Source organism: Danio rerio, chromosome 17, assembly GCF_049306965.1.
Source record: "Danio rerio strain Tuebingen ecotype United States chromosome 17, GRCz12tu, whole genome shotgun sequence".
NCBI classification, from domain to species: domain Eukaryota; kingdom Metazoa; phylum Chordata; class Actinopteri; order Cypriniformes; family Danionidae; genus Danio; species Danio rerio.
The window spans coordinates 12545032-12570051 of record NC_133192.1 but is presented as its reverse complement, the minus strand read 5'-3'; the positions used below and the strand labels follow the sequence as shown (position 1 = coordinate 12570051).

The following is a 25020-nucleotide window of genomic DNA, read 5'->3' as shown; positions in this document are numbered from 1 at the left end:
AATAAGAGCCCTCTCGATTTATTTATTTATTTAAATGTTAAGTTTATTGTTGAGCCCTCTCGATTTAAATTGTAAAATCGTATATTTAAAATCCGTAAAATTGATTGGATGTGTATTTTATAGCTATTATTATTATTATTATTATTATTATTATTATTATTATTATTATTATTATTATTACCATTATTATCATTATTATCATTATTATCATTATTATTTATTTTACTACATGTCACTTTATATTATATTACTACATATATTATAAATCTGTACCATATAAATTATAAACACATATCCAATGTACAGATAATATATATTATTTGTTCTGTCTATACTGCACATTTTGATGAAAATAACTAGGTATGTTGTAAATGTTCCCCAAATGTATTATTGCACAAGGTAGAAATCTGCTGGAATTGTGTGTTTGCCCATGTATTTTGATGATTTACTTCATTATTTTATTTTGTTGTATGTTTTGCTGCCATTTTAATTCGTCTTTGGTGGCTTTTTTAGCTTTACTTATCTTTTTTTTTTACGGTATAGCAATGCATAATTCATTCATAACCGTGCATATTCTAAAACCACATTCTGGCTTCATTTGAACAACCAAAGTATTGTTCACAAAAGCAAATTTCGAGAAATGGTTTTTAAATTATTGTTTTTTTATATATATATATAATTAATTATTAGATGAAAATGGTAAGTAAGAGTCATCTGAGTTTTCTTGATTCATTCATTTTTCTACCGCGGGAGCAGCAGTCTTCCCTCTCCCCAGACACTTCCTCCAGCTCCTCTGGGGGAATCACGAAGTGTTCCAAGGCCAGCCGAGAGACATAGTCCCTCCAGTGTGTCCTGGGTCTTTCCTGAGGCCTCCTCACGGTGGGGCCTGCCGGGAGCACTTCCTTAGGTAGGCGTCCAGGAGGCATCAGAAACAGATGCCTGAGCCACCTCAGCTGACTTCTCTTGATGTGGAGGAGCAGCAGCTCTACTCCGAGCTCCTCCTGGGTGTCAGAGCTCCTCACCCTATCCATGGGAGTGCACCCTGCCACCCTTCAAAGGAAACTCATTTTGGCCGCTTGTATCTGAGATTTTGTCCTTTCGGTCATGATCCAAAGCTCACCAATAGGTGAGAGTAGGAACATAGATTGACTGGTAAATTGAGAGCTTTGCCTTTCGGCTTAGCTCCTTCTTCATCACAACGGACCAGTACATCGACCACATTACTGCTGCCGCTGCACCAATCTGCCTGTCAATCTCATGGTCCATCCTTCCAAGCTAAACTTTTTGAACCCTTAGTAAAAAAATTCAACACAGTAATTAATGCCATTCCCAATGGTTCAAAAACTTTATGAAAGGATGCAAATTTTTTATTTGGATCCTTCATATAGACCAAACAACCCAATCTCAAAAGAAGGGATATCAATAGTGGATTACAAATTCAATAACTGTGATGCAGAATTTATTTAACCATAAAACAATTCCAGCTTCTTTTTTAATGGCAGGCCACATCTATCATAAATTGAGACATTACTTGGAATCATCCACATAAATACTTGCTAATGAACAAAGTTAAAGAAATTACATGTAAAATATTACATAGATGCTATCCTTATAGCACTATTAACTCCTGAGACCATGCCGGTTGACTTCCTCTGTAGTGGACCTTGCGTTTTCATGAATTTTCTTTTTGAGCTACTCTGTCAAGTACTGTTGTACTGTGCAGAGGACATCCTGGGCTTTCTAGTGATATGTCATTTGGTTGGCTGCCAAACTAGGAAAACTGCATCCAAAATGGCCAGCATACAAACAAGCAAATTTTATGGGAAGGAGAGAGGAATGTAAATGTTTTTTTTTACTTTTTTTTACTTTTTTATTTTTTTTTAATTGTTTGTGTTACAAAATATCATCCTTTTTTAAATGTCAACTATAGTGGACACCAGGACCATCTTAATGTAATTAATGACTGCATGTTGTAGAAGGCAGAACTGAAGCAGAGAGGACTCTTTATTAGATAGTTGAGGGAGACTCTGACTTAGAGTCTGACAATCAGACAATTAGAGAATGATTTTTTTTAAATTGTTTTTATGTTGAGTTTGTTTTGGATTAACATCTCTTTCAGACTAAATTGTTTCAGGAATTTCATAACAAAAGGAAAAAAATGGCTTTTGTTTTGTTTTTGTTACATTACTGTTATATCCCTTTACAGCCATATCCTGTACAGTTCTGTTGTCTGAGTTTGGCTCTAGTTTGGATTCTAAAACGGGCCTGTGGTCCACTACAGTGGACATGCTGTACAATTAAAAATAAAAACAAAACGTAAAAACTCTAAATTGTAGATTTTTTATTTTATATTTTTTTTTAACTCAAATGACGTTGGAAATCTCAAAAAAAGCAACTCTTTGGATCTCAGTATGGTTATCGTAAATATATGCTAAATATTGAAAACAAATGTACATTTTGTGACTTGAAAGAAACTGTTGTTCATCTTTTTTGTGAATGTACTTGTGTGAAACTATTTTTGACGGAACCAGTATCTATCTCTCAGAAAAGACAAAGGATGATATTTGTTTAAATACTTTTGACATAATTTTCTTTTATTACAACTCTAAATCCTGCATTCAGTACATTGTTAACCGTTTAACATGTACATGAACATTTTTGGAAAAAATCGAACTCTGGCAATTTTTTTAATTGACTATAAGTCACCGTAAGTCATGTCTTTAATGGGCATAAAACAAAAAGTCTTTTAAAAGTAAAGAAAATAAGTGTATAACATCATATAATTTCCCCTCTGGTCTCTCTGTGTTTTTCTCTACTTTAATTTATATGTTTTTTTTCTCTTCCTTCTCTTTTCTTTAAAATGTATTAAGCAGATTACATCTTCGTTTTTTTCCAAATTTTTTTAAGTTTCTGCAATCTATTCTGTAATCTATTTTTTTATCCAGATTTTTTTTTTGAAGCATTTAACTGACAAGCATACAGGATTATATGATAATAGAGTAACAGTTATACAAAACGTAGGGATGCAGAACATACATTAAACAAAAATACTACATTATACAGTTGAAGTCAGAATTTTAGCCCCCCTTTGATTGTCTTTGTCTTTTTTAAATATTTCCTAAATTATGTTTAACAGAACAAGGAAATCTTCACACTATGTCTGATAATATATATATATATATATATATATATATATATATATATATATATATATATATATATATATATATATATATATATATATATATATATATATATATATATATTTTTTTTTTCTTCTGGAAAAGTCTTATTTGTTTTATTTAGGCTAGAATAAAAAAGTTTTAATTTTTTTCTGAACCCTTTTAAGGTCAAAATTATTAGCCTTTAAGCTATAGATATTTTTTCAGATAGTCTACAGAACAAACAAGCGTTATAAAATAACTTGCCTAATTACCCTAACCTGCCTAGTTAACCTAATTAACCTAGTTAAACCTTTAAATGTCACTTTAAGCTGTATAGAAGTGTCTTGAAAAATATCTAGTCAAATATTATTTACTGTCATCATGACAATGATAAAATAGATTAGCTATTAGAAATTAGTTATTAAAACTATTATGTTTAGACATGTGTAAAAAAATCTTCTATCTGTTGAACAGAAATTGGGGGAAAAATAAACAGGGGGCGAATAATTCAGGGGGGCTAATAACTCTGACTTCAACTGTATGAGGAGATCCATCGTATTTAAATTATTAGATTGAATAGATTTTTTTTTTCATTATTAGAGAGGTTTTTATAGCCTTCTTGTATCTTGTAATTGATGTCAAAGAATTGTAAAATATTTTAAAATCTTTACAGAAAAAAAGGAGTAATAGACATTACTTTTGCCTTGTTTATGTGAAACTTCCCAAGAAAAATGATCAACTTCAAAGCATTATCGAGCGTATCATAGACAGTTTTACAATTCTAAAAATAATCATGCATTCGTCAAAGTTTTTCTGCAATCTGTCAACTGTTTTAATCATTCTGATAAGAATCGAAAGGGGGCAGCAGAGTCAAGACTTCCAAAAATGAATAAAATCAAGACTTTTATTTTGAAATCTGTTTACCGTCTTGATATTTCACCGTTGTTTCGGCGTTCACGGTTATGTTAAGTTTTGTTGTCAGCAACAACAACCCACGCTGTGGAAATTAATGGATGTAATAAACTGAAACTACATCATTTGAATATCACATCAAGCTACCACGAAATAGTGACTTGATTTGTCATATGAACACAAATAAGCGAGGCTAATCCGACCTGTTGCTTTTAAAAACACCTGCGGCGGGAAATTCAAAAACAATTCTGATAACATCATCAGTTTTTGCAATCTCTGGATGTTTCTGGAAATCCTTCAAGTAATCGATATGTTGGCGTCTTCTTTACGGTAAGACTATTAAAACGTTTCATACCGACTGACATCAGCCCTGAACTACTAAGTTACTGGTCTGCATGTTACTGATATAAGAGTGGAAATGGACTCTTGTTGTGTGTCTGTGAACAATAAAACACACTTTAACGACTCGACATCCAGTTCTGATGCAGCAGATGTGCTAATTCACTCAACCAGAGCCGGTAGAGACGAAATACAGCATAAGAATCAGAATAAAGTTAACATTTACATCAGGAGACTGTCAGACTCTGAACATGTTCATTCTGCGGACGAGAGAAGGACAGAAATCCCTCCTGTGAATCTGCCTACAGCATCAGATACAGGTAACGCTGTTAAACTTATTAAAGTAAAGCTTTATATTCATAGACAACGTCCCTATATTATTTACCATGTACTTGGAATATTTGGTCTGAAATTGCATGTAAATGTGACTTTTAAACAGCATTAGCGCAATTTATTTAACTGCGAACACAATGTTGTAATATTAAGTTACTTTGATAGTCCTGATGTTCTTAATAGTGCTTTGATAATCCTAATAGTACGTTGAGAGTCCTACTATTCCTAATAGTACTTAGATAGTCCAAATATTCCTAATGGTACTTCGATAGTTCTAATAGTATGTTGAGAGTCCTACTATTCCTAATAGTACTTTGATAGTCCTAATATTCCTCAAAAGTACTGTGATAGTCCTAATAGTACGTTGAGAGTCCTACTATTCCTAATAGTACTTTGATAGTCCTAATACCACTTTAATAGTCTTCATATTCCTCAAAAGTACTGTGATAGTCCTAATAGTACTGTGATAGTCCTAATAGTACTTAGTCAAAATATTCCTGATAGAATTTTGACAGTCCTAATAGTACGTTGAGAGTCCTAATATTCCTAATAGTACTTTGATAGTCCTAATAGTATGTTGAGAGTCCTACTATTCTTAATAGTACTGTGATATTCCTAATAGTACTTTGATATTGCTTATATTCATTCATTATTCATTTTCCTTCGGATTAATCTTTATTTTAGAGTTTGCTAGAGTGGAATGAACTGCCAACTATTCCAGCATATATTTTACCCAGCGGATGCCCTTCCAGCTACAACCCAGTACTTATTTAAACACACACACAATGTCTAATTTAGTTTATTTAATTCACCGAAAGCGCATGTCTTTGGACTGTGGGGGAACTGGAGCATGCGGAGAACATGCAAACTCCATACTGAAATGCCAACTGGCCCAGCCGAGACTCGAACCAGTGACCTTCTTTCTGTTGACGACAGTGTTAACCTTATTATATTATTATGGAGAAAGTCTGAGTGTGTCAATATCAAACCAACTTTACCTCAGTGTTAAACTTTGCCATCAATTAAGTGTTCAGAATAATACATGCATATTTATCTGAATTCAGCTGGACCAGAGGAACCACTGGCTGGAATCAAGTCAAACCAGTTTGCTGGGCTTTTTGGCAAAGTAAGTTTTGCTTTTTATTTTAATATTTTAAAATGGGTGTGCATATTGTTAAACTTGCATTGATTTATATATATTTTTATATGTATTTACCAGACCTCCAGGAAAGAGAAGAGTAAAGCTCAATCCACAATCATGCAGACAGAACAGTTAAAGTCAAAAGGTGTGAGTTCTATATTATATTATATTATTCATTCATTCCTTCATTTTCTTTTCGGCTTAGTCCCTTTATTAATCTGGGGTTGCCACAGCGGAATGAACCGCTAACTTATCCAGCATATGTTTTACTCAGCGGATGCCCTTCCAGCCGCAACCCATCACTGGGAAACACCCACACACACTCATTCACACACATACTATGGACAATTTAGCTTACCCAATTCACCTGTACCACATGACTTGTGGGGGGAAACCAGAGGACTCGGAGGAAACCCACGCCAAAACGGGGTGAACATGCAAACTCCACACAGAAACGGCAACTGACCCAGCCGAGGCTCGTACCAGCGACCTTGCTGTGAGGCAATCGTGCTACCTACTGCGCCACAGTGATGCCCTATATTATATTATTCATTCATTCATTTTCTTGTCGGCTTAGTCCCTTTATTAGTCCTTATCTAGCACATTACGCAGCGGATGCCTGATATCTTTTCCAAGTGTTCTTTGTAGTATTTAATTATTAATATTTTGTCCTTGTGATTATTGTAATGTCTAAATAACGTTTGTTTATTGTTAGATTTTAGTAGTGTTAGGCATTTTATTATGTCATCTTAAAACTAGAAAAAAACTCAAAATTTTACCTTTATTCTTATATAAGTGTTAAAGTAGTAATCTTGTTGTTTGCCAATTTATCATTATTATTTTTTCTATATATTAGGGCTGAGCAATATATGGTTAAAGCATAGATATCGCAGTGTGTTTCCACAATAGTCACATCACAACATTAGACTATTTATAAAAAGATTTAATGATAAGGATATAATATTTATATAAAATATATCTATTTTTTTATTTCACGTTGGATTGTTCAATTTGTATATTTGAATACTGTTGAACTCCCCAGAAAACCATAAAGCACTGTTTATTGAACTATTTGTATTCACTCATAATTATATATGCTTGTCATTTATTACATTTAATGAAAATGCTCTGCATAGAAAAACACTTGATCTCCTGAGGCAATCTAAATTCATGAAATCTTTCAGAATAGTGCTATTTAAATCAAAAAGTGAAATTATATACACAGCAATGTGTATATACACATGCACATATAAACACGCTCAAAAAATAAACTTTTTGCAATCCAGTCTGAAATAAGTTTTTTTTTTTTTTTTAACGCAAAACATGATGAGACTGTGTACAGAACATGCTGTATCGGTCACACAAGACACACGCAGGAACAATTACTCAAAGGAGAAGAACCTCCAAAATGTCACTATTGCAATAGAAACCAAACTGTTAAACATGTTTTTGTGAAACATTGTGGAATGTTTTTGTGGAATTTTAATATTATCAGACAGCTATTTTTATCTGGAGAGACTTTAAATGAAATTATTAATAAGTGTGAATTCTTCTAAAGTTGTACAATTTTCTATCAAAAGTAAACCTTAAAAACTGTTTTATATTTTTATCTTATATATTATCATTATTATTTTTCCCAACTGTTTTAAAAAAAATAATTTTCATTATATTGCAAAACCCAGCAAACAGGACAGAATATTAACTTGTATGATATTTCAGAATGTACTTTGCCACCCCAACATTTGTTAAATAAAAATAACATTTAAAATAAATTGTAAAAAAGAATAAAATGCAAAACTATAAAAAATACAAATACAAAAAAATTATTACATTGAATTTTAAATTACAATCATCTTTAAAGATATTTCTATCCATTTATAAAGCAACTGCTAGGAGACCACGCTTTTTTAAAAGTCTCTGCTTTACCTCTGATTACGTATGTTGATTTTTTTAAGAGCAAGATTATCAGACCTTTTCTTTATCCGTTGTGCAAAAACAGCTCTTTGGGTATTTTCCATACCATATTATCATTATCATTATTATTATTATTATTTTTTTTTTCATTTGAAAGTATTTCCTAAAGTTCAACTATCCCTGTTTATATGTATGGTTATAGTTAACAATAAAGCAATAAAGACTCTTGCAAATGTCTCTAATTTAAACCAATATGAAATTCCTTAATATCTTAGGTGAGGATGTGCAGATTTCTACATTCTCTGCAGATGGAAGAGGAGTGGTTTCTGCCGCGCTCAGGAAGAGGTAAAGCCTGTGTCTATTTAAACATTTCTATGCTCAAACATGATTATTTTGCACATTGTTTTATGTTATTTGTCACCATGATCCTTAGATCCCAAGGTGCTCCTATAGGACGTAACGTGACAGTACAAGTGTTGAACCAAGACAGATCTCAAACTCCAGCCAGAGTTCAGCCAGATCCTGCTTTTCCATTAGGAGATCCTGGCACTTCTGCAAGTGTGGCAGCTATAACAGCTGCTACTCTCGCAGCCACAGCACCACTCATGAAGGTAACATGTTCATGCATTCATATTTCATATGTTAACCCAGCGGACGCCTTGATGTAAAAATGACAGCAAATAACAAGTTGGTGCCGATAGCCCAGAGGTTAGTGCGCTGACATGTAGTGCAACATCGTCCCAAGTTCGAGCCCCAGCTCTTAGACTTTAATATCTTGAAATAATATTAAACTGACATCTATGATTTAACACTGATGTCAAAAAATTTTAATAATCAATTACAGCACTTTTCTGTAATCAGTTTTTAATGTGTGCGTGTGTGTGCGTGTGCGTGTGCTTGTGCGTGTGCGTGCGCGAGTGTGTGTGTGTGTGTGTGTGTGTGTGTGTGTGTGTGTGTGTGTGTGTGTGTGTGTATGTGTGTGCGTGCGTGTGTGCGTATGTGTGTGTGTGTGTGTGTGTGTGTGCGTGCGTGCGTGCGTGCGTGCGTGCGTGTGCGTGTGCGTGTGCGTGTGCGTGTGCGCGTGTGTTTTTATGCCAGTATAGACCAATTACCAACCTACGTCACACATGACATCACACAAGTCCTCGGTTGCAAAAAAAAAAAAGACAGGCTGCAATAGTAAAGATGTGGTGTTGTTTGGTAGGATGCCAAATTCAAAATATTCGAAAACTTAACTTTTACCATACACCACACTGCTTTAATGCTAACTGCAGACGTTTTTGGCTAAAAGAGAGCTGAATGAAGCGACGACCTAATTAGAAATGCTGGACTCTGCAGTTCTCATGTTGTATCAGGTAAGTTCACGCTATGCTGAATCATACACATCATTCGCATTTGATTGCAGCAATGATTACAGCAAAAACTGGTACAGATGGTTAATTAAACTGCGGAAACTAAATGCTGAGAATAAAACATAAAAGTTAAAGTTATTAAGGTAAAGTTGGTTTTATATTCACATTCATTCAGTGACAACTTGTGACACACCCCCTATATTGTTTACCACGGCACTTTGAATATTCGGTCTGAAATTACCTGCTAGTGTGTCTTGAAAACAACATTAACACTGTTTATTTGACTGTGAACAATGTTGTACTTTTATAGTCATTGGCTGCTAATATGATTTTGCTATTTAGAGTTTGCAAATTATACTTTTATGAACTTATACTATTAAGGAGAAAGTCAGAATATGCGAATATAAAAACAACTTTACCTCTATGTGTAGGTTGACATACCCTGCCGAACAGGTGCAGTTCACTGTCAGAATGCAGTTGTTTTGCATGTTGGTGATTAATTACCCAGGCCTTGTATAACGTTAACTCCGTCTTCTTTCCTTGTCTTTGGCTAAGCAGAATCTCGGTTTTTAGCTGTACATAGTGTTGAATCTGGTTATCATGGAGCATTATTTCTTGCACATGACAACACAGACAACATTGTTGGCATCCAAGGACTTGTGGACCTTTAACTTCTCTCTTGTAAAATCACTTGGAGCTTCAATGAGATTGTATATTTGGGGCTGGATGCTTGGTCATTTCGTCTTTACCAATATTCATTGGGAGGTTGCTATCGCAAATGGACCTGTCAGACGAACGTTGCTCACTTTACCGTTAATTTTGCTGAATCGCTGTGCTTATCACTGGGTGACGAGCTGTTATAATACACTGAAAGCATTATGTTAATAATATATATAATGTGTAATCAATGTAACTTATTTCTAAGACAACAAACTCTGTACCGCATCGAGTGTCATTCCCTCGCTGTAAATGCTAGCACTCCCGGTTTCTTTCTGCCACCTCCCTGCGCGAATGTTTACAAACATGGCAATTGGTCTATTAGATGTCAACTTGATATTGTTTTGACATCAAGGTAGTTTACAAGCATAGTAGGAATACATTAAAATCCTGTGTACATTTTTCATTTGTAATCGAAGCTTTCAGATGAATAAAACTTTTCTTATATTATAATGCTTTATGTATCGTAATTTTGGTGGTCAAAAGTGCATCAGTGTGTGGATGTCAAATAGACGTCAAGGTTTTTTACATCAAAACTTATTTACATTTTTGGTTTGCTTTTTGATGTCAATGTCAATTTGAAGTTGTTTAGACATTAAGGGACCCGCATTTGAGAAATAGCTACATTTCCTGACATTCTGTGGACATTAACATGGCACTTCTCGTAAAGAGTAGGGAAGTGTAACCCTAGTGTCCTGGCCAAAGTCCCTCAATCGGCCCCTACGAACATGGCCTCCCAATCATCCCCATCCACCGAATTGGCTTTATCAATGTCTCTTCACTCCACTGATAGTTGGTGTGTGGTGAGTGTACTGGCGCCATTGTCCTGTGGCTGCCGTCGCATCATCCAAAGGGATGTTGCACACTGGTGGTGGTGTGGAAAGACCCCCCCTCATGATTGTGAAGTGCTTTGGGTGTATGACCATACACGATAAATGCGCTATATAAATACACATTACATTACATTACATTTGTTACTTATGTTTTATTGATGTCAGTTTAAATAACTAAAAAAAACAGCTAAACTAGATCCAATAAATAAAATGGTGAAAGGTTTTTGATGTATAAACCAATAACATTAAATATAAATGCTTTAAAATAGTTTTCATCAGTTTAATTAAAGAATGTTAACAAAAGAAGCAGTATTGATTCATAAAGAATCAGAAAATGTTTTAATCAATGTGTTGGAAAATAAACAGCCTATTAAAGAGATAGTTCACCCAAAGATGATATTTACTCTACCATGGTGCTGAGTTTTATTCTGCCGAACACAAAAGTTTTGAAAGCTGAAAACCTGGAACCATTGACTTCTATAATAGGAAACACAAATACTATGGAAGTCAATGTTTACAGGTTTCCAGCTTTTTTAAAACTATCTACTTTTGTGTTCAACAGAATAAGAAACTTTGTCATTTTGGGTGAATTATCCCTTCAGGTCTTCAAGTATTTGCAGATACAGCATAAATATTCGTAAAAGCCATTCTAAAGATTTAAATAAGAAATAATTATTCACTGCATTTTAAAGTGCCCACAATAGCATTTTCATTTGCACGATCTGTTTTATTATTGGTAACACTTTACAATAAGGTTGTTTTTGGTTACTGTAAAATTTAAATAATTTTATTTTAACTTGGACAATGCTCAATAATAAACAGTAAAACTATAAATATGCCAGAGTTAGCCACAAGGGCTAATTTCCATCGGTTGCCCCTGCCCGATTTTAAAAAGGCAACCTAAAATAAAAATAAAAAAACACATTAATAGACATACAATAACAGTAAAGTTGCATACACCAAAAAGACAAAACATATAATAAGAATTCTATAAAAATTTAAAGTAAAGAATTACAGATGGTTACAATCTTGATTTGCTTTTAGAGATTTATTTAACTTGTATTTAAATGTGGAATAATTTGTAATACCCCTTAAATCAATAGGAAGTGTATCCCAGAAATGACTGGCTCTAATTGAGAAGACTGGCTCCTCTAGTAATAGATTGTGTTGCTTTGCCATTATTATTTTTCTGTGTTACAAACTCACATAATAGAGGTGGAGCATATCCATTTAATGCATAGCATGAACAAACAACAGGCAATACATTTATTACAGATTTTGTTCATGTTAGTTAACATTAGTTAATGAAAATGCAGTTGTTTATTGTTAGTTCATGTTAACTCACAGTGCAGTAACTAATAGGGATGTAACGGTATCAGAATTTCACGGTACGATAATACCTCGGTATGAATGGCACGGTACGGTATTTATTGAATCATTTACAGGAAAAACAAAACTAATGAAAAGACTAAAAAAAAGTGCCAAAAGTGTTTATTTACCTTAGCACTGAACATATCAATGACATACAAATTAGCCATTTATCTGTAAGTTTCGAGACAGGAACTTCAATTTTTCAATTTTAATAACAAAAAACTATTAAACTATTTAAAAAAATACATTTTCAATTTAGTTTTGTTGAAAACTCACCACATTAAACATTTAATCACTCACTCACTTAGATAGAGATGGGTTTTTTAAGGAAAATTATCATATAATTATAATCTGGTAAAAGCTGGGATCTCTGGGCATGTGCCCTGCAACAGAAAAAACCCTCTAATTTGGGACTGAGGTTTCTGGGACAGAGAGATATGATTTAGCCAAGGTTGACAGCAGTGGGTAACGCTGTGCATTGTCTTTCCACCACTTGAGAGGACAAGCCATGAGTGAGATAGAGGTCTCTTTGTGGTACAAGTCAATGTCTGCATCAATCTAACAAGTGTGCTGTGTTTCTGCAGTCCCCTTGACTGTTATTAGTTGTATTCCCCGACTTATATTTCACCACAGTCTGGCAGTGCCTGCATACCGTTTTTTTCTTTGTCTGTCACCTTTTCTCCTTTTTCATATCTTTTTAGAAAGAAACCGAAATTCTTCCACACATCCGATTTAAAACCTGATTTAGGTTCGACCATTTCCAGCTCTTTTTCTTCCCCGCTACTAGCAGCACACTCCATTTCCGCATTACTGGATCTGTAGTGACAACAGACTGCAAAGGATGATGGCCACGCCTAGGCTGATGGGAATTGCAGTTCCCGCTACCTCCCGTTCGCTTCATTCGCCTGAGCAAACATTTCTCAGAAATATTGTTTTATTGAGTCATGCGCCTACGGTAATATTGAAAAACAATACTATTGCGGTACGACGGTATTTACAATATTGTTACACCCCTAGTAACTAATGTTAACAAACATGAATTTGTATTTTAATACTGCATAATGTAGATCAGGGGTTTTCAAAGTGTGAGGCGCGCCTCCCCTGGGGGGCGCCAGAGCATGTCAGGGGAGGCGTGGGAAAAAATATAATATAATAAAAATATAATTATTAAGTTTAATTATTATATGTACTTTTTATTATATTTAAACATTTTAATTAAACAAAGCAAAAAAATAATATGTCAAATATAAGAAAACCTTTTTTACCCAGAAGGCCATAGCTGTGAATTCGCTTCTGTTTGGCAAGCCCGCCAATACAGGTATAGTCCTGCCAATACAATGGGTCGGTTTTCTTCGACTGTTTTGACTGGGATGGACAGTTCTTGAATCTGTTCTATTCATATTGAACCATCATCCTATTTTTAAAAACGTTATATTAAAATACTTGTTATTACTCTGTAAATAATTTCACTTTCATGCAAATGATGATAAAAGTGAGTTAACCGTCTGACATCTGTCTGTGTCTTTATATATACTGTGTATATATATATATATATATATATATATATATATATATATATATATATATATATATATATATATATATATATATATATRTGTGTGTGTGTGTGTGTGTGTGTGTGTGTGTGTGTGTGTGTGTGTGTGTGTGTGTGTGTGTGCGTGCGTGCGTGCGTGCGTGCGTGCGTGCGTGCGTGCGTGCGTGCGTGCGTGCGTGCGTGCGTGCGTGCGTGCGTGCGTGCGTGCGTGCGTGCGTGTTTGGGAGGAGGGGGGCGCCAATGGATAAGTTGTGTCAAAAGTGAGGCCCACTGTCTTAGACTTTGAAAAACCCTGATGTAGATGAAGCAGAAAAACATCTCATTGAAAGTGACAGAATGTTTAATTCCTCCTGAGAACTTGAAACCTACAATTAATTTGTATATAAACGAAACATGGCAAAGAGAATGGGACAACTGCATAAATAATAAATTGCATGAAATTTACCCGGAAATAAATGAAAGACACTTAACAAATTATCATTTTGAGACCAGTCATGATCAAACTGTATACTAGATGTCTAATTGGGCATTCTAGGTTGACTCAATTGTATTTACTGAATAACGAAGCACCATCCAAATGTAATTACTGCCAGGCTGCTCTTACCATGAAACATATTTTGTTGGAATGTGGAAGTTTGAATACCATTAGACAATTTTTTTAAGGAGAGTACTTTGGACATTTTTAAAAAGGTACCACCAGGAAGAATCTTAAATCATTAATCAAAAGCTGAACTAAAAAAATCATATTTAACATTGAATATATTTTTGTGTTAACTTTATTTATTTCCATCCTATATATTTGTCTAAGTAAGTTTTTATTGTAATAAGAATTTGTTTTTATCATGTAAAGTTTTATGTACGTCCATTTTGCCACGAAATAGCCATAAGTTACTGATGTGGCAATAAATAAATAAAGAATAAATAAATAATCCATTGGTGAATGTTGAACTATAATTAATAAATGATGTACAAGTATTGTTCATAATTAGTTCATTTAAGGAAAAACATTAGCTAATGAAACCTTATTGTAAAGTGTGACTGTGCTATTGAATATTGACACACGTCTACCTCAATCTATTATAGCTTTCACCTTCAGCTGTGTTTGTTTGGCCATCAGGCTCAGAGTGAGATGGAGGCTCAGATCTCTCGGGTGTCTGCTGAGCTGAAGAGGCTGCAGGCAGCAGAGGGCAGTGTCCTGCCTGGCAGGACGGCCCGTACAGACAGCAGTTCAGCTGGGAGAGCAGCCCATCTGGAGGAGCAACTTAACATTCTGATCCAGCAGAGACTGCAACACCTGGAGACAATTCAGTGTCAGCAGATTCAACTGCAGGTGAAAATGCCGAGACCTCTGTCTGGATTTGAAGATGCAGAGTTTTGATTGTCACATTTTGCCTTTTGAAGGTTTCGTTGTTGATATATATTGATTAAAAACATTAAAACAATTATAATTATAATTATTTATTATTATTATTATTATTAATTTATTTTTTATTATTATATTTTTGTTTTAATTTAAGTTTTAGTTATTTTTGAATGTCAAGTTAAACTAAATTAAAATGAAAAAATGTATTTAACAACCATTTGAAAAAATATAAATATAAACAGTTGAAGTCAGATTTATTAGCCCCTCTGAATTATTAGGCCCCCTGTTTATTTTTTCCCCCAATTTCTGTTTAATGGAGAGAAGATTTTGTCAACACATTTCTAAACATAATAGTTTTAATTACTCCTCTCTAATAGTTGATTTATTTTATCTTTAACCTTTATTTTAAAAAGGAATAGAAAATCAAAGGGGGGCTAATAATACTGACTTACTGACAACTGTATATATTTTTATTCCATTGCATCAAAATTTCCTAATTTTTATTCAAATTTTTCTTTTTTATTTTCCTTTCCTTTCAATCACGTTTTTTATTTATTTTGAATTATGTGAACACAGAAAAAACATGCCGTAGATGATCAGTTTAAAGCAGTGTGCATAGATATACAGTTGAAACCAGAATTATTAAACCCCCTTTGAATTTTTTCTTTTTCTAATTATTTCCCAAATAATGTTTAACAGAGCATGGAAATTTTCACAGTATGTCTGATAATATATTTTCTTCTGGAGAAAGTCTTAATTGCTTTAGTTGGGTTAGAATAAAAGAAGTTTTTAATTATCTTTTTAAAATATTAATAAAATTGTCAGCCCCATAAGCTATATATTTTCTCGATAGTCTACAGAACAAACCATCGTTATACAATAACTTGTCTTATTACCCTAACCTGCCTAGTTAACCTAATTAACCTAGTTTAGCCTTTAAATGTCACTTTAAGCTGCATAGAAGTGTCTTGAAAAATATCTAATCTAATAATATTCACTGTCATCATGGCAAAGATAAAATAATTCAGTTATTAGAAATGAGTTATCAAAACTATTATGTTTATAAATGTGTTGATAAAATCTTCTCTCCGTTAAACAGAAATCGGGGATAAAATAAACAGGAGGGCTAATAATTCAGGGGGGCTAATTACCAATATACAGGTTGTTAAATAATAATATTATTAATAATGTCAACAACAATAATAATGAAAATGCAAAGAAAAACCTGAAGAATAAAAGACAAAGACTGACTAAAACAATTAGCAATAATTGATAAATATATATACATATACACATACATACAAATAAAACACATTTCCAAACCAAAAAAGCAATAAACCAAATCTGTATTTAAGGTTAAGTAAGGGTAAAATCAAGCCAGTTAAAAATAAGTAAATAGAAGAATAGTAATGAGCAAATAGATTAAGATATTCAAAACCATGCTGAAAGATATATACATGCTGTAATATTTAAATAAATTAATATATATATATACATATATATATATATATATATATATATATATGTGTGTGTATATATATATATATATATATATATATATATATATATATATATATRTRTATATATATATATATATATATATATATATATATATATATATATATATATATATATATATATATATATATATATATATATATATATAAATTGATAAAATAAATTAAATTAAAAAATTATGTGGCCTGGAACCAGAAGTTTTGGTTTTTGATGTCTCCTTGATTCAAATGAGTAAAGCCCAAAGTCTGAGGCTGTTCTCCTCTCTTGCACCTTGTATGTGAGCAGTGGACATTTCCAGATACCATCTTGTCGCCACTATTTTCTTGGCTGCTGTCAAGCCAACTAAAAACACCTATTTTTATTTTTTATCATTTATATATTGTTTATATCTTCTGGTTATTTCTGGTTTGTTTTATTCCTATATTACTGTTTTTATTTTATTGACTTTATTATTGTTATATATATATTTTTTTTACTTAGCTTACTTTTTAGTTTCATCTTGTTCTTTCTTATTTTTTGTTATATATTATTGTTTATTGTTGTGGCTTTTTTGATTCATTTTTTAACACAAGATTTCTTATTTATTGTTGTAAAATCTGCTCATACTGTTAATCAAGGTTTATTGCATTAAACATAATCATTTAGTTTTCCAAATATTGAACTCATTGTGTTTACATGCATCATTGAGATCTTTTATTTTTAAGCATACTTCAATTCCAGACTTTCAATTCAGTTGTGTAATTGTGTAGCACCTGGTGGATGTTTCAGAGGTGGTTCATGAACTGTGTGTGTGTGTGTTTTATTATCATATAATGGTCTTCTCTGTCTTTAGAATCGTCTCCTGGGTTCAGCTCTGGATGTAGTTGCATCTCGTGGAAATAGCTCTGGAGTCTCCCAGATAGACTCTCTTCCACTTCAGATATCAGGGAATCGCAGCATCAGACTGTCAGCCACTGATAATCCCTCTGCTGGAAGACCAGCATCAGGTCAGTATTGTGTTGTATGTACATTTGTCTGAATATTTTTAAAATCTTATAATGAAAATTGGTAAAATGTGGCTCAGAGGGAGAATCTCTCACAATTACATATGAAATGTAAGACATTATTTCAAATATTAGGCCTGCTAATGATAATTCATGTTTTTTTCTATATTATTTATTTATGCACTAAATGCTCTGATTTGAATCTTGCGACTTTAGATGTGAAGACAGTGGACTTAAAAATATTTAGACACTTTTGAACTTTTCCGGTGTTTTTCACCTTTAATATGACAGGATAGTAGAGAATTCAGACAGTAAAGCATTGGGAATAGAGAGAGGGGAAGGATCGGCAAAAGACTTTGAGCTGGGATTTGAACTCGGGTCGCCGTGAGCACGTTGGTGCTATTTGTCAGCGCACAGTACCACTAGGCTACTGGCCCTGACTGTAAAAATATTAAACAAATTAAGAAACAAATATGTTTTTGGGTTTAGTTATATTTAGTAATATTATATATTATTATTATATTTTATATATATATATATATATATATATATATATATATATATATATATATATATATATATATATATATATATATATATATATATATATATATATATAATATAATATTATATTATATATTATTATATATATATTGCTTAAAGGCAAAGTTCACCCACAAATAAAATTTAATTCACTTTCATGTTTTTCTATTATTTGTCTTCGTCAATGAATCTGAATGAGTGCCATTAGCAGCCTGGTCACCTCACAATATCTCCTTGTGTGTTCAACTAAAAAAAAAAACTAATGTTTATTTGTTTTGTATCACCAAATAATGAGTACATTTACATTTTTGAGTGAACAACTTAAAGGGATAGTTCACCCAAAAATAAAAATGTCCTCCCTCAAGTGTTTCCACATATTCATTAGACTCTTTATTTAGCTGAACATAAAAAAAAGATAATTTGAAGAAAGCTGAAAACCTTTAACCATTGTAGATTCCATAGTAGGAAAAAGATATACTATGAAAGTCAATGGTTACTCCCCGTGTTCATGTGGGTTTCCTTCGGGTGCTCCGGTTTCCCCCACAGTCTAAAGACATGCAGTATAGGTGAATTGGGTAAACAAAATTAGCCTAGAGTGTGTGTGAATGTGGGTGTATGGGTGTTTCCCAGTACTGGGTTGTAGCTGGAAGGGCATCCACTGCGTAAAACATATGCCGGAATAGTTGTTGGTTCATTCCAATGTGGCGACCCCTGATAAACAAGGGACTAGGCCGAAAGACAATAAATCAATAAATGAAGTCAATCGTTACTAGTTTCTTTAATATATCTCAAAATAGAATAAAGCATCTTTAAAGTATAATAAAGAAAAATAAGTGAGCACTGTGTAAATAATTTTCTGATTTTAAGTGAACTATTCAAAACACCCTGAAGTGGCTCAATAATATGACTGGTGACTGTGCAGGCCATGAAAGATGTTGACATGGTGTAGGGCCTTCTTTTTTCACACAATACAGCATCAGTTTATCTCGGAAATGACGGATACAAGTCCTGCACAGTGGCCAGAGGGATTGTGAGCCATTGTTCTTGCAGAATAGTGGTGAGGTCACTACGTGATGCTGGTGGAGGAAAAGGTTTTCAAATTCTTGAAAGTGTCCAAATACTTTTTGGGCCCACGGTTGATTTTGATGTGTGTAGAGATTGGCAGTGATCAATGAACTGCACGTAAAACCAATAAATATTACTGACTTTTGTTTTATTGGTTATTTTTTCCTGACAGTCTCAATGGATGTTTATCGTGAGAGACAAACAGGGGGGCATAAAAGCCCTTTGGAGACCCCTGCACCACGCAAGGTCATTCCCAAACCCACCCACTGGACATCATCAACAAGCACCAACAGACCTCCGAAATCCTCCTTTAAAAACCAAGGTGGGTTTCTCTCATCAGGTCAGCACTCCATTTTGATTCTTGGCCAAGATTTGATGGGTTGTTGCATTTAATGTTGTGCATCTAGCATTGTTCATTCTTGTCACTCTGTTTAAAACAGCTCATCATGGTTCATTGATCATAATCAGTTTTAGACTAGGAATACTGTCATGTGGATGTGATTCAATTTGAAACCACTTGATGGCAGTAGCGTCACTACTGAATTTTGGCGTTTGCACCACAACTAAAACCACAACAGATTTCTATTGAAATTATATAATTTCAGTACAAGTTTTTGATTAATCAGAGGTGGAGGTAATGACAGCAAAAATGAAACGGCAGTCTTTACTATCTATCAAGATTTACTGGACCTACTAAAAGAAGATTATCCTGGAATTAAATGTGTGCCTTTTCTTCTCTTTTTAAGATATTTTATCTAAATATCATAAAATAAAGTATACCATTAATTAATTGTTATTATAATTATTTTATTAAAGCAATTTTATTAGTCACACTTAATTTTAAGGTACAAATTTTACTATTAACAATCCAATAATTATGAATTTTAGCTCAATAAACTCTTAATGTTCTGGGTATTAATAGCAATTTAGATAGTAGTTAGGTTTAGGTATGATTAGCAATGTAGAACAATATCATGTAAAATATGTATTTTATAAGTACAAATAAACAGCTGATAGGCAGGTAAATAAATAGTTTAAAGTAAAGTGTTACCTTTTATTTATTGACTAATTGATATTGAAATGTTTTTATTATAATATGCATTGACTGTTAGTGGATAGACACTGGATTGTAATTATTTACTCCTACGCTTGTGTTTTGTAGCATATTGTTTGGGGTTGAGTCTCAAATATCTCATCACTAATTTCCAATGTCATTCATGCGTCCATGGCTACAGGCTTTAGAAACCATTGTGCTTCGCCTCTGCCGAGAAACCGCCTGCTTTTAGTTTCCTGTTTAAGAAGCAACAACGATCAGCTCAGCCTAGAACCTCATGTTCGCAAAACACCAAAACCAGTAATTCATCCCTGAACATGCTTTTTCCCTTTAGACGCCATCACTCAACCGATCTGTCACTCCTCCGGGTTGAATTGAAGACTTGCTTTTGCACTAAAAACCAATTAAGGCAAAAAGCAGTTGTTGAAAGAAGTGTCACCCACCGAACAGCTGTGTAAATACGAACAGTTCAAGCTGTTCGCCTCAGTCATGCTGTTTTGCTCCTGTCGGAGAGAGTCGAGGCTTGTTATTGGAAAAGCTTCAGGCATGTTAGCACAGGCTGACCCGGTAACACAGCTGCTTTAGTGTCTTCAAGTAGTGCGCGTCATTAAACAGACCGCAGTAGATCTAAACGACCCTATTCAATGTTGTGTAACCGTTAGCGTATACTAAACAAGGCCAAAACTTGCTTATCACAAACAGCGATCCTGGGTTTTTCCATTTCACCTTGCTCTTTCCTCTTCTTTTTTTCCCAATTGCCTGGTAATTTATGTACGATTCGTGCGCTCAAAGAAGCCCGTTTGTCTGAAACCTGGGAGAATTTTCCCACCTGAATATAATCCGAGTTGCTTCTGCAGCCCCCTCCCCGGCTCCCACATGAACATGGGATTGCTTTCCCAGACGCCGGAGCCATGTTCTCAGGCTCACGTTGATGGATGTGTGTGGGAGAACAGAGAGTTAATTATGGCTTGCAGTTTCTCGCCGTGTGTGTTTTTCCTGGAGTGTGAAAATCCTCATTCGCAGCATTCGATCTCTCTTGTTTTCTTATAATCTAGTCTTCACTGCCAATTCGGCTGTCGAACATAATTTCACAATTGTAGCTACACAATCTTGCATGTTTGCACTGTACAACATAAGAAATACCATGCTCTTACTAATAGAGCATGCCGAACAACTTATTTTGCAGACCTTTACATTTACTCATTTAGCAGAAATTTTTATTCAAAGCGACTTACAAGTAAAGATAAAAGAAGCACTTCAAATCATCAGAGAGTTGCAGTATATAAATGCTAGGACAAGTAGAATGTATATATTCAGGGGTTGGACAATGAAACTGAAACGCCTGGATTTGGACCACAATATATCAATAGTATAGCTTCAATTCATCTTGGGAATGACAGTTACAAGTCCTGCACAGTGGCCAGAGGAATTTCTCTTCTTGGAGAATAGCGGCCATGGTCACTGCTTGATGCTGGTGTGGGAAAACATTTCCTAACTTGTTCTTTCAAAAACACCCCAAAGTGGCTCAATAATATTGAGATCTGGTGACTGCAGGCCATGGGAGATGTTCAACTTGTTCAATGCCTGGTTTTGGACCACAATAATTTATTAGTATGGTATTGGGCCTTCTTTTGCGGCCAATACAGCTTCAGTTCATCTTGGTAATGACAGATACAAGTCATGCACAGTGGCCAGAGGGATTTTGATCCATTCTTTTTGGAGAATAGTGGCCAGATCACTAGATGATGCTGATGGAAGAAAACGTTTCCTGACTCTCTTCTTCAAAAACACCCCAAAAGAGCTCAATAATATTTAGATCTGGTGACTGCAGGCCTTGGGAGATGTTCAACTTGTTCAATGCCTGGTTTTGGACCACATTAATTCATAAGCGGCCAATACAGCTTCAGTTCATCTTGGTAATGACAGATACAAGTCATGCACAGTGGCCAGAGGGATTTTGATCCATTCTTTTTGGAGAATAGTGGCCAGATCACTAGGTGATACTTATGGACGAAAACGTTTCCTGACTCTCTCCTCCAAAAACACCCCAAAGTTGCTCAAAAATATTTAGATCTTGTGATTGTGCAGGCCATGGGAGAACTTGTTCAATGCCAAGTTTTGGACCACAATAATTCATTAGTATTGTGTAGGGTCTTCTTTTGTGGACAATACAGCATCAGTTCATCTTGGTAATGACAGATACAAGTCCTGCACAGAGGCCAGGGGGATTATGAGCCATTCCTTTTGCAGAATAGTGGCCAGGTCACTACGTGATGCTGGATTAGGAAAACATTTCCTCAACCGTTCCTCTAAAAACACCCCAAAGGGGCACAATAATATTTAGATCTGGTGACTGTGAGTGTGAAGGCCATGGAAGAACTTGTTTAACGCCAGGTTTTGGACCACAATAATTCATTAGTATGCTACTCACCTGTTTGCACTGGCTGCCAGTTGCTGCTCGCATCAAATTTAAAGCTCTGATGTTTGCCTACCAAGCCACCTCTGGCTCTGCTCCTTCTTATCTGCTCTCACTTCTGCAGATTTATGTGCCCTCCAGAAACTTGCGTTCAGTGTATGAACGTCGCCTCGTGGTTCCATCCCAAAGAGGGAAGAAATCACTTTCCCGAACACGCATTCAATCTGCCCAGTTGGTGGAATGAACTTCCTAGCTGCATCAGAACGAGTCACTTGCTGTCTTCAAGAAACGACTAAAAACTCATCTATTTAGTCTATACTTCACTTCCTAATCTGCAATTGCCTCTCTGGCTATACCACTAACTGTACTCTAGTTGTGTAAATTGCTTCCTTGTCCTCATTTGTAAGTCGCTTTGTATAAAAGCGTCTGCTAAATGACTAAATGTAAATGTAGTATGGTATAGGGGCTTCTTTTGTGGCCAATACAGCTTCAGTTCATTTTGGGAATGACTGGTACAAATTCTGCCCAGTGGCCAGAGGGATTTTGCATCATTCTTCTTGCAGATCAATAGCCAGGTCACTAGGTGATGTTGGTGGAGAAAAACGTTTCTTGACTCCTTCAAAAACACCCCAAAGTTCCTCAATAATATTGAAATCTGGTGTCTGTGCAGGCCATGGGAGATGTTCAACTTGTTTAACGCCTGGTTTTGGACCACAATAATTCATTCGTACGGTGTAGGGTCTTCTTTTGTGGCCAATACAGCATCAATTTATCTTGGGAATGACTGGTACAAGTCCTGCACTGTGGCCAGAGCGATTTTAAGGCATTCTTCTTTCAGAATAGTTACCAGATCACTATGTGATGCTGGTGGAGAAAAACGTTTCTTGACTCGCTCCACCAAAACACCTCAAAGTGGCTCAATAATATTTAGATCTGGTGACTGTGCATGCCATGGGAGATGTTCAACTTCACTTTTATGTTCATCAAACAACTCTTTTACCAGTCTTGCTGTCTGTATTGATGCATTATTATCCTTGACACCGTCTTCAGGATGCAATGTTTGAACCATTGGGTGCACATAATCCTCTGAAATAGATCAGTAGTCCTAGCTTTTTTCTCGCCATAGATCTCTATTCATATGCATACAAATGTGTCAGATTAAAAATGTAAATTTTGCTCGTGGCTGTATCTCAAAGTTCAAGCTTGGTGAGCTCTGACCTGCAAATTCATGTAACATGAATGTGTGTGACCAATAGAAGATACCAGTGTTGCCAGTGTTGATGAGCATTGCCCAGAAAAGCACAAAATCACCTTTCAGATCCTTCTCATTCTCTCTTCCAGGCTGATGATCTAATGATCTTCCAGACTTCTTCCAAAATGCTAATTATATTCAAGGGAAAACTGAAAAAACATCTTTTCTGTGAGCATTTAAAGGGTTAGTTTGCCTAAAAGTGAAAATTATTATTAATTCCTCTCCCTCATTTCGTTTCATTCCCCTACTTTCATGTTTAAAACGCAAATTAAGATATTTTAGATGTAATCTGAGAGCTCTCTCATCCTCCATAGACTACAAATCATTCAAAGTCCAGAAAAATATCAAAAACATCCCCAAAACAGATCATTTTCCTTCAGTGGTTCAATTGCAATATTATCAAGCTATAGAAAACGTTTGTGCACACATAAAACACAAATCTCAACTTTATTCAACAGTTTCTTTACTTCAGTGTCAGTATAGGGCTCGCTGCTGGCATATGCCTTATATGCTTCACAAAGTATTCTCGTAGCTTTTACTTAATTTTTTTTGGACTATGATAGAGTAAGAATCGATGCCGTCTATGGAGGATGAGGGAGCTCTCTGATTTTATTCAAAATATCTTAATTTCTTGATCCAAAATCAAACAAAAAGTGCTTCAGGGGTAGTTAATGTGTCCATGCTCTTTGGATCAGGGATTCATAAAGATAAACAATGAGAAATCATAAGTCCAAGGCACTCGGAGTAATTACAATTTTAAGAAGCCTTTATTAACATGACTATTCTTTAAAAACAGTACCTACGTATTTCGGCAACACTTGCCTTCAGGGGGGGTAACAATTTTCATTGCATTCCTGGATCAAATGGACTGATTTTTCATATCCCCATAGACTGGAAAAAATAAAATAGTGACTGCAGATTGAAGGAAAGTAGTGAAGTAAAAGTACAGATACTGCACTAAAAATGTACTCAAGTACACATTTATAAAACTATGTGGTTAATTACAATTCCTGACTCTGGCCTTCTCGCTGTCCCTCAGTACTGCCTATCTTCAAATCTTTACTTTAAACTCACTTATTTTCTGAATGCTTCACTTCTGACCTGACAAACTGCCCACTTTATCTGATCCACCTGCACTTTGCTCATTTGTCTTTTAGGTCTTGTTTTTGTATTTTCAGTTTGTTATATTTGACTT

General features: G+C 34.6%; 1 protein-coding gene across 2 annotated transcripts in view; it reads left to right on the top strand.

Annotated features, from left to right (window-relative positions):
* The first annotated feature begins 4126 nt into the window (after positions 1 to 4126).
* The window catches only part of si:ch211-185a18.2, a 297445-nt gene continuing 276551 nt past the window's right edge, over positions 4127 to 25020 (top strand). Inside the window, exons 1-9 of one of the 2 annotated variants that reach the window (XM_073926901.1) lie at positions 4127 to 4406; positions 4554 to 4735; positions 5813 to 5874; positions 5968 to 6034; positions 8079 to 8148; positions 8237 to 8414; positions 14749 to 14961; positions 17345 to 17498; positions 19276 to 19425. In XM_073926901.1, the coding sequence (XP_073783002.1) occupies positions 4357 to 4406; positions 4554 to 4735; positions 5813 to 5874; positions 5968 to 6034; positions 8079 to 8148; positions 8237 to 8414; positions 14749 to 14961; positions 17345 to 17498; positions 19276 to 19425 (1126 nt within the window). In that variant the 5' untranslated portion in view covers positions 4127 to 4356. 2 annotated transcript variants of the gene reach the window in all.